The 11,745-nt window shown below is 35.1% G+C and overlaps 1 protein-coding gene across 1 annotated transcript; it reads left to right on the top strand.

Annotated features, from left to right (window-relative positions):
• The first annotated feature begins 682 nt into the window (after window positions 1-682).
• On the top strand, window positions 683-4,908 carry LOC106755358 (LRR receptor-like serine/threonine-protein kinase GSO1). The gene is made up of 8 exons (XM_022778267.1): window positions 683-1,050; window positions 1,151-1,300; window positions 1,385-1,462; window positions 1,565-1,720; window positions 1,912-1,986; window positions 2,143-2,298; window positions 2,379-2,528; window positions 2,671-4,908. Exons 1-8 carry the CDS (start codon window positions 876-878, stop codon window positions 4,824-4,826), a joined length of 3,096 nt encoding a protein of 1,031 aa, XP_022633988.1. The 5' UTR covers window positions 683-875; the 3' UTR covers window positions 4,827-4,908.
• Window positions 4,909-11,745: the final 6,837 nt, after the last annotated feature.

Genomic DNA, 11,745 nt, shown 5'->3' with positions numbered 1-11,745 from the left:
TCAACTTCCAATTCATCAAATAAAGAATATATATAGATATATTAATATATACTGTTGAAAAGTGTTGATGAAGAGAACAAGCATAGTAGGAAACCGCGGTTGCCACCAACTTTGACTCAGCCAAAAACTAGTTTACTTCAATTGGTTCATTCTTATTTAAACGGCCAAATCCTTTGTTACGAAATATAAAGACGAAAATGAAGAACATTAGTGTGACTTTATTGATTTTTGTTTTGGTGGAAGTGATACGGTGTGAAGGGTGTTGGAAGGAAGAGAGGGAAGCTCTTTGGGGTCTAAATGCTCGTTTTAGCTTCCCTTTGTCTTGGCAGTGGGAAGGCACAGATTGTTGTGAATGGGAAGGAGTGGAGTGCAACTCCTCCACAGGGAGAGTGGCCAAACTTGATCTTCAACTCCTGTGGAGTGAAGGGTTCATCCCATCAAATTGGCATTTAAATTACGCTGATCTTGTTGTTTTCAAAGATTTGAAGAGTCTCAACTTGAGCCGTAGTTATGGGATATTTGATTGTGCAAAAAGTGAAGGTTATTCTCTTACACATTCTATTTTTTGATCATTCTTTACTCACTAAAAAGTATAGTATGAATAATTATTTCCATTTAATTTGAATACTTTGTAGGGTGGAAAAATCTGGAAGTCCTTGACTTGAGTAATAGTAATATAGATGTCACCGACATTCTTGTTTGTTTGAATGGCCTTCCATCTCTCAAGTCTCTGTATTTATCATATAACAGGTTCCATACAACATTCAACGGTAAGGATATAGATTGTGATGATTATGATCACGACGGCGTGATAAGCATCTTTTTAATATTTACTTCAAAATTGGTTGGCTTCTTCTACAACCTTTGACTAATACATGTGTATACCTTTAGTTTTTGAAACTCTATCATCGCAGTTGCTTAGATTAGAGATCCTTGACATAAGTCAGAACACTTTGACTAACGACATGTTGCCATCTCTCGGGGGATTCACATCTATGAAGGAACTGTATTTGTCTGACACTGGATTGGACTCAGATAATCATATCCCAGGTGGAATAATCTTCCCATTTCATTTGTAAAGCTAAGGATACTGATAATAGCTTCAGCGTAATATATATAAGTATGTAATGTAAGACACTTTACCTTGCAGATTTATGCTCTATGTTGAAGAATCTTGAGGTCCTTGACTTGTCTGGCAACAACTTCAATGACAGTGATATTGCATCTGCTCTTAGTGAACTTTCATCTCTAAAGTCTTTAAATTTAGGATACACTCAATTGACTCCAAGATCAATTCTTAGTATGTCACACTTCCTATATTTCAAATCTTCGTCGTTGCTTTTGGTTGAAAATATATGAGTGTGATCAGTTTATTTGTTGCCAGATATATCGAAAATAAGGTCTCTGGAGATTCTTGACCTAGAAGGGAACCAGTTGAATGAGAGTATTTTGAGGCGTTTAGGTTAGTTGTCCTTATTCTTCACTTAATTAAAGTAGATTTGACTCTGAAAATATTCATGCTCTTTATTTAGTGTGTACACTAAGTCAATTCTGTTTTTATCAGAGAATAATGGATTTACATGGCCAACCAATTTACAAGTCCTAAGGCTGAGTTCGAACAGTTTCACCAATGAATTTCTCTCATCTCTAACTGGGCTTCAACGTCTCAAATTCCTTGATTTAAACTACAATCAATTAAATGGGTCGCTCGATATAAGTGGTTAGTATAATTAATTTAATGTATTTGATTGGTTGATCACGTTGGCAGTGACTTCTCTTAATAATTTTTTTTATGGTGGTTGGACTTAGACTGTGAAACAGAGTTCTTTTTATGTTGTATTAGCAAAGAAAGAGTAGTACTCTTATTCTATGAATGATTATAACATTCCATTCCCTATTTGTCTCTTACAGGATTATTGGCTTTAACCAGTTTGGAGATTCTTGATCTAAGTAATAATCGAATAAACAGTTTTGTTGTCCATCAAGGTATTTAAAGCAATGGATAATTAAAGTCTTAAACGGTTGTCTTCAGAATACAATTTTAATCCTGTTGTAAAGCATGTTATTTATTTTTTACTGTGTTTAGTTGTTGTATTTTCTATTTCATGTTTTGCCAAATTAAACACCATTTTCATGTTTCAGTTTCAGGCTCAAAAAGTCTAAGCAAATTGGATGTCCTTACCTTAGATTACAATATGATAAATGGAAGCAAACTGAGGGAATCACTACAACCTTTCTCATCTATTAGGGTGCTTTCTATGAACAATAATAAGATTATAGGAACAATCACTGCAGGAGGTAGAAATAATTTTGATTTTACTCTAAACTAAATTAGTTTCATTGCTATACTAAATATAACTTCTTTTTCCATTGTGCAGATTTTCGTGATTTAGGTAACCTTGAACAATTGACACTGGACAATAATTATGACCTTGACAATGAGTTTTTCAGAAGTATTGGGAAATTGACTTCTCTGAAAGTTTTGTCTGTTTTTGGATGTGGAATAAATGGCACCCTTCCTCCTGCTGGTAATTAAATTTGTCATTATAGTTTTTGGATTTCCTCGTTAACCATCACATATTTATCCTACACTATTTTTCTCTGAAAATTTATATCATTTACACCGTTTCTCATTAAGATCATTTATATTTTCAAAATTTCATATTGCAGATTGGTTTAAGTTGAAGAATCTCGAAGAGTTAGATCTAAGTCAAAATCTATTTGTGGGATCACTTCCTTCTTCTTTCTTAAACATGACATCTCTTCGAAAGTTGGAACTTTCACGAAATCAATTTAGTGGACAATTTGATTCTAATATTGCTACTCTTACATCACTTGAATCTTTTGGTTTTACAGACAATCAGTTTGAAGTTCCTGTTTCTTTTACACCATTTTCCAATCATTCAAACCTTAAGTTCATATATGGTGAAGGCAACAAAGTCATATTGGACCTACAACCTAGTATGCAAACTTGGATACCTAAATTTCAATTACAAGTGCTTAGTTTGCCTTCAAGAACTGATATTGATTCTCTTCCGCTCCCCAGGTTTCTTCTATACCAAAACAATTTGACTAGCTTAGATTTCTCTAGTTGGAGGTTGGAAGGAAAGTTTCCTCACTGGTTGTTTAACAACAACACAAAATTGACTGAGCTTCTTGTTAGAAATTGCTCTTTCACAGGTGAAATCCTGTTACCATTGCATCCCCTTACGAAGATGAGGAGAATTGATGTGTCGAACAATAACATAACCGGCCAAATCCCCAGTAACAATATTAGTTCAATTTTACCAAATTTGCAATCTCTAAACTTGTCCACAAATCGCATCCAAGGTTCAATTTCTCCTGAGTTTGGGAAAATGAGCTTATTGCAGACTTTGGATTTATCAGATAATCATTTATCAGGAGAGATTCCAATGAACTTATCCGGGCATGGGTCATTTCTTAAATACTTGATACTTTCAAAGAATAAGCTAGATGGACCCATATTTCCAACTTTGAAATACTTGGAGGAGTTGTATTTAGATGACAATAGCTTTTATGGTAGCATACCAAGTAGCTTTCTTGACTCATCTCTCATTCACTTGGATCTAAGCTATAATAATTTGGTGGGGAAACTACCAAGTGTGGTTGGAAATTTGTCATACTTGAAAACACTTTCATTGTCCAACAATCATCTTGAAGGGTCTATTCCGACAAGGCTAGTGGAACTTGAAAATTTATCGTATCTAGATATCTCAGACAATAATTTGACGGGTTCTGTGCCATCTTTTATCAATGCTTCGGTGAATTACATCCATTTGAGCCACAACAGGTTAAGTGGTTTATCCAAAAGAATGTTCAGCAATAGATCTTTCTTGATGATGCTAGACCTTAGCTACAATGAAATAACTGGTAGCATTCAAGATATGATGCAAGACCTTGCTCACGCAAGGTTGAACATACTCCTTTTGAAAGGTAACCGCTTTACAGGACGTTTACCGGAGCAGCTATGCCAATTGGTAGATTTAAATATACTAGACCTTTCTTATAACACTTTTTATGGTCCAATACCCAATTGCTTAGGTAAAATGCCTTTTGAGAATGATGACTCATTAGGGGGCGCATTCAATGGGTATATTCGTGGAAAAGATGCACATTCAGGGATTTTAGTACCAAATATAAACGTGAAAGCAAACTTCACTACAAAAAAAAGATCCTACACATATGGAGCGAGCATCCTTGCTTATATGTCAGGAATTGATTTATCCAAAAATAAACTAAATGGAAGTATTCCATATGAGCTTGGAAACTTGACTAGACTTCGAGCATTGAACTTGTCTCACAATGATTTGATTGGACAAATTCCAACTACATTCTCCAATTTAGAATACGTAGAGAGTTTGGATCTTTCTTTCAACATGTTAAGTGGTGAAATTCCTCCTCAACTAAATCAATTGAACTCACTTGCTGTATTTAGTGTTGCACATAACAACTTATCAGGGGACACACCTGAGCAAAAAGGCCAATTTATTACCTTTGATGAAAGCAGCTACGAAGGGAATTCTCTTCTTTGTGGACCTCCATTAACAAGAAGTTGCCATCCTTATGCACAATCACCTACCATTTCTCCAAATGATGAAGAAGATGACAGTCCTATTGACATGCATGCTTTTATTGTAAGTTTTGGTGTGGCATACACATCGATATTGCTAGTAATTGTTGCCACTCTCTACATTAATCCTTATTGGAGGCGAGCATGGTTTTCCTCTATGGAATTGATCATCTTTAGTTGTTATTACTTTATGCAAGATAACTGGAGGAGGTTTTCAAATTCTAGAAATTTGTAATATAGTTTATCTTGCATCCTTAGAATGTCTCGTTGTTTGCTAAGAATTGATTCAATCATGGTCTTCTCATGTCCTTTTCGCTAAAATCTCTCAAATTTTTGTTTTGATTATTCCTCTTCTCTAAATTTCATTTTTGTGTTCTTCATCTATGTAATATTTGTGGATCAATTCATTAAACGAAGATAAAAAGATGAAGCTAAAATTGAGTTTTGAACAGATAATTTAACACTACAAATTTGTTATTTTCTAATATTAGTTTTTCACTTTCTAATTTTAGAAATCATAGCAGAAATTAATTGAATATTAATTTGATAATTAGATATAAATTAGATTGAATGATTGATACTTTGATTTGATTGATATACTTGTTTAATTGATTAATTGAATTGGTTAATAGTTAAAACTTAGATATGGATGTTTAAAGATAATAAGAGAAATTGATTAGCTCTTGAATTTGTGAGTTGACCTTTGATCTTCTCTTGACTTTCGCTTCTTAATATGTGACATCTTTTGAATTTCTGATTTATACAGTGAAAATATTATAAATTGAATACAATTAATATATGTACTCCGCGATTTAGGTTGTATTCTAAATTGTTGATTTTAGAGAAAATTGATTTGGTTTCAAATTGAAAATCATGGTTCCTCCAAATCGAGCTTACAACCAACTCTTCAAATTGTTGCCAGCAAATTTTGATCGTGTTGTCTCGCCTCATTGAATAAACCATGAATTTGTATTCTAAGATGCTTCTTCGGTGCAAGTTGAAAGGATTAGCTTTTAGATTTAATCATATTCAAAAGGGCTGCTTATTGATGTATTCTTTAATCTAATTATGGGCAACCTCAAACTCTTCTCGTTATATAAATGAATGTAACAATTGCAGTTTTTATTTCTGAAGAGTATTTATGGAGAATTTACTAACTGTGCCAGTTATACAATCATTTTAATACCTGCATTGTGGTTTAAGCTAATGTAATTTTGACAAGGAGAAGTAAATATGCTTTTTCCAGACATTTAATTGAAGTTTAGTCCCTTAACAACAAACAGCAATCGTGCTTAATGGGTCGATGTGTTTTAAATATACTTTGCACTTGAAAAAGGAAAAAGAGAAAGAACAAAAGGAACACTTGATTACAGCCCATGCACAAATTATAAGAGCAAAAATCAAAATGACGAATGTTTCTCTAATTATTTCTTATTCTCATTTGCTTTCCTAATTTCATACTACAACATTTTTCCCTTTAGAGAAAGCTAAACTTGTTCACAGATGTATTAATTTCTGTTTATCTGTTTTTCTGTTCCCGGCTCTGTTTCCGCTCTGCATGTTCTTCTTGCGTACTCGAGTACTTAGTTTTTCATATTTTTCATTCATTCGTGCTTTCTTTCTCTCGATTCATCTTGAAGAATCTAACTGATCTTGGCGTTTGTTGCATCTTATGAAGATAACTACAACAATTGTGACATGATGGATGTTTATCATAATCTTGAAAGTCTATACTATCTTCATCAAGGAGAAAACCCTGGTCAAATTTGATCAATATTCAACTCAACCGGACAAACTCGCATGAATGGAGTACTGTCATGCGACACACGTTACTTTCGAAAAACAAGATAAGATAAAGTTCATTGATGGAACACTCGATACTCCTCATTTTGGTTCTGCACTTGATGAAACTTGGCAAATATGTAATATAAAGGTAATTTCTTGGATTACTAGAGTTGTCAAGGACCAAATTGTCCAAAGTACTATCTATATTGAAAATGATACAAGTCTTTGCGAAGACATGAAGGAACGATTTTCCAAAGTGAATAATTTTATAGTCTTGGAACGTTCAAAAGAATTGCATTCCATAAGACAAGGAGAGAGAAACGTCAATAGTTTCTTCACTGATTTGAAAATTTGGTAGGAAGAATTAGAATATTTAAGACCCATTCCCAACTACACGTGCGTTGTCAGGTGCAACTCCTCTTTGATGAGGAATTATTAAATACAAGGAAGCAGAGCGTTTAATGTGCTTTTTGAAGGGATTGAATGATCTCTGGACTAGAGTTAAAACACAAATCCTCCTTATGGAGCCTTGCCCAATATTAATAGAGTCTTTTCACTTGTTATACAGCAGCAAAGGCAACTTGCAGATAATTTCTTCACTAAGAATAAATCCTTCATCAATATTACTCGAAATCAGGGAAATTGGAAGCCTAAAACTCAAGGTCATAGTATGGGTAATGGTGGGCATGGATTCAATTTGTAATTATTCAATCTAGATCCAGGATTTATAATTCAAATTTAATTGATCTAGGTAAAATGGATCAGAATTAAAGTCCAGCTTCATTTTAATTAAATCATCTAAATTTGAATTTCTTTCCGATCAAATTTAAGTTGGATTAAAACAAATTTGAATCCATTTTGTCAATGAGATTAAGTTTAATAAGATTGATATAATAAATCCGACTAATAGGTCCATTACATATAGATTGATTGACTCAGCTCGACCTTTCGATTTAGGCTAACTCAAAGTTAGATTTTTTGGTTAGATTGATTCAACTCGATCTTAGGTCGTAGTTGACTCGGTTTGACATTTGGTCAACATCGACTCAAACGACATTTGATCAAGGCTGACTCGGTTAAATTTCAAGGAAGACTAGGTGGAATTTCAACCAGAGCTGACTAGATTGAATTTCAACCCGAGTTGATTCAGTCGATTTGGCTAAATTTTGGTTAGGACCAACTCGGACAATTTTCTACCGAGGTCAACTGCTCCAAATATCGAATTTTGATCGAGGTCGACTAAGCTGAATTTCGGTCAAGGCCGACTCGGATAAATTTCAATCGAGACCGACTCGATTAAACTTCGATGGGGCTAACACGACCAAATTTAAGCAAGACCAGGCTCTACCAAATTTTTACCAAGCCCAACTCGGTTGAATTTTGGTCAGGGTCGTCGTGGTTAAATTTTAGTCGGGCCCGATGTTGAGACTTTGGCAAGCGTACCAAATCGTTCAAGTAATAAAACCGGTAAGACCGAATATCGTTTCCCAAGAGACTCGTTGCACTAGACAATCGTATAATTTCTAACTAACCTAGACTAAAGAATGCTTCCATAAATTGAGTTTTGGTGCAATTAAAATAAACATGAAACATAAATAGTAAAAGTGATCTTTAGTACTTAAACACTTGGAAATGGTAAGATGAGAAATGATATGGAATGGTATTGTTGGGGGTATGATTTCACCTACTTCACTCTTATCTATAGAAAATTACTTCCTTTTCATTAATATATCAATGTCAATCTACTAATTTACTCAAACTCCAATCCCTTGGTAGAAAGAGCCTAGACTTCCTCATTAGGCTCCAATCCCTTAGAAAACCTAACAATTAATTCCACATTAAGAAATGAGATTTTAAGACAACCAAAGGTCCTAGTTCTATCCCTAGANACTATTTCCTTTAGGTGTTTAACCCAAGTCAAGATTTACCCAACATTTCCCAATATCAAGTAAACCCTAAAATCATGTTATGGGTAGCAACCTCACAACAAGCATTCAGAGAAGGAATTAAACACTAACAATCAATGAAAGAGGCATATATTCATTCAAACCAAAATGATTTACATAATAGTTTAGTGGCTACATCAATCCCCCAACAATAATGGAACTAGCTCTCCATGAATTGAGAGCTCAAGCTTACAAAAATGAAGGAAATGGAAGAAAGAAGAGAACCCAAGGAAGAAGATGGACTGTTCCCGCAGCTCCTAGCTCGCCTCCAAGAGCTCCCAATGAGTGGAATCGTGTCTAGTTGCAAAAAGATCCAAAGCCTTTCGCGTGTTAGGTCTAAACTTTTACATTCATCTAAACTTTTTTATTCTTCCATTCCTCGGTTCGGCCAGTAAGCTTCATGTACATGATTTAACAACCAAAAAGTGGGGATTAGTGATGAAATTTAAATTAATTCAACTTACGGTATAACTAGTTAAAAACATAACAAATTGAGTCATAAAGAAGGTGCAAAGTTAAGAAAGGGTTGACATTTTCTCTCAATTCAATACTGAGATCATGGTAAAATATGTCATTATCAACTCCCCCAAACTTAGAACCTTGCATGTCCTCAAGCAAAAGGTATCTGACTCTCACACACAAAAAATATTTTCACAGACACAGCAGAATCCACAACACTTGCTTGACTTGAAACGGCTAGAAATGTGTAACAGATGAGCCTTCCACTGTGGTGCTCACAATACATTCAATCAGTCAAATGCCACATTTTAAAAGAGATCAACAATCATGGCAGAATGCTTTACTGAATGATGTAAAACCAATCCTCACCCATGGTAGTGTTTCACTCTAATACTATGGTGTATGAAGATGTGTATCTAACACTCAACTATCACAATATCACACAAATCAACTTTGCCATTCGTTTCAACCAAATTAAACACATTCACAAGCAAGTCAACATCACAAGGACTTTCATTAGCTTGTATTGAGGCTAGGCTAAGAAAGAAACATGGTTTTTCTGAATAACAAAGCACCTTGAGCTAAGAGATTAAACAATTCCAATCATGCACATAAGTTTCTCTTTTGCTTCACTTAAGTTACAACCACTTTCTGACTTGTATCCCAACTTTCTTTCATTCAATTCTTTTTCTTTATCTTTTTCTTTCTTCTTCTTTTTCCTCATTTTTTTTCAGTACACCCTTACAAAACAAACTCCCCCAAACTTTAAACCATTTTCCTGCAGCAAACATGAATTCTCTATTTAGCTCAAGGTAGGGAAATCAGGGAATTTTCATTAGGTTTGAGGTTCAAAGAGGGAAAACATCTTTCATTATGGTCCAAGAGGTTTGTATTGGCTTATTTGAGGTAGAAGAAAAACATGACCTTGATCATGTGTGACAAGCAAGCAAATTATTCAAACCAGAGAAACTCAGGCAAAGTCAATTGTGATCTATCATGATGGCATTCACAAGAAAAATTTAAGGCACAACATCTCACAGGATTAACTCAAGGTTCCACAAACATCATTAGGTGACTGTTGACAAATTCACAAGTGTACTAAATCATACACGTAATATAAATGGTAAGACCAAGTATCGTTTTTCCCAAGAGACTCGTATGGCTTTCTCGTTCGCGTGAATTAAAATAATAAGACTTGAAAAATAAAAATTAATAAATTGGATTTGAGAAAAAAAAATATTAACATGCAAAGATAAAGTTGATTCAATTGACAAACAAAAACAATGGAGGAATGGATGTTGTTGGGGGTTTACAATTTCATCTATTCCGCTCTCTCTTACATACTACCCTTGAATATTAGATTGGTTCAATTGTTATGCGACTTTCTTAGCCTCCCCTTAACCCGATCCCTCGGCGAAAAAGGCCTAATATTAACTACTGGCTTGCTATCCCTAGCCTCCCCTAGTAATTAATACCGCATTATAAATAGAAGTTAGCACAATTGATCGTCTTACCCCTATCCCTAGGTGGTATTGCAAAATCAAGAGATTACTCACCAATTCATGTCATTACTGTACGTTCCCATATCAATAAAGACAAACATCAATATACCGAATGAGTTAATCGATAAAGGCCTTAAGCACAGATGATAACCCAACAATAATCAATCAAAACATATGGAGACCATATAAATATTCAATAGTTTCAATAAGAGAGAGCATCAAAAGATTACATTGTTTCCCCCAACAACAATAGGGTTTAGTTCACCATAGTCATGGTGAAACTAGATGGAAAATGGAAGAAGAATGGAAAAGCAAACCCTAGAAAAGATGAAAAGGAGCCTAAGCATCCAAGAGATCCTCTCGAGAGAGCAAAATTAGGTCTAGCCGTTCTCCCCTGTCAAAAGAATCACTCTGAATTCGTAATAGGGGTATAAATAGGTGAGGAGCGCGTCAAAATCAGGCCCAAGTCCAGCGAGCCACCACCGAGCGGTTTAAGTGTGCCGCCCGGCGGTTTGCCACAAATCACCCTACTGCCCGGCAGTAATCGCCACCGCCAGGCGGTTTCCCTCAAGTTCGCCCAGCGTCAATCGCCATGCCTTCTCCTCATCCTGGACTGCCCGGCGGTTTAAGTGTGCCACCGGGCGGTGCATCGACTCTTCAAAACTTCATTTTTCTGCTCTTTTCTTGAGTTAACGACCTGTATCTTTAATTCCATTCTTACTTTTCTCAAATTAGCTACAAAACAATGCAAAATAAGCATAAAATTGCTAAAAACAACTTTTGACTCCCTCAAGACTCATTTATTGAGTTTTGCTTGATTCTAAGCTCATTCCGAGTAGTAAAGGGTGTAATTTGGTCCAAATTGACATATGAAAATAACTGTTTTTCAACCTTCATCAACGACTGCCCTGAATATTGATCGCATTTAAACAAAAAGCATTCTCAGATAACTCATGATGAAAACAACCACAATATAAGCTCAACTGCACAATCTCAAGCACAATTTCACATTCAAGCATCAGTATCATGCATCAGCATAGTCTATCAAGCCAGATAACTCAACCAAAACTTCCACAAACAAAAAAGTAAGAGGTTCATTCAAATTTAAAAACAAGCAACAAAAAAAGTCAAAGGTCCTGTTATCGCTCATGAAATGTTATCATCACTCTCTTCAGAATCATCATCATCATCCTCTACAGCAATGTTGCTCCACCTCCCCAGTAGAATAGGCCTGGTCTCTAGGCTAAATGACAAACTCATCAAACTTAGCACCAAGATGCAGAGGTTAAAGCAAGGGTAATATTTTTAATAGAAACTGGAGAAAGCTTCCAAACAACCACTGTATAGGCACATTTAAATGAGTACAAAACCTAGAAAGACTCAAAACAGGGTTTAGAAACATATATGTGCACAAGGACACACCATAAAAAGTTAAATGAGGCAAAATGCTCCTGGTCGGCTA

This window comes from Vigna radiata, unplaced genomic scaffold, assembly GCF_000741045.1.
Source record: "Vigna radiata var. radiata cultivar VC1973A unplaced genomic scaffold, Vradiata_ver6 scaffold_252, whole genome shotgun sequence".
Lineage (NCBI taxonomy): Eukaryota > Viridiplantae > Streptophyta > Magnoliopsida > Fabales > Fabaceae > Vigna > Vigna radiata.
This window is presented reverse-complemented; position numbering and strand designations above follow the sequence as displayed.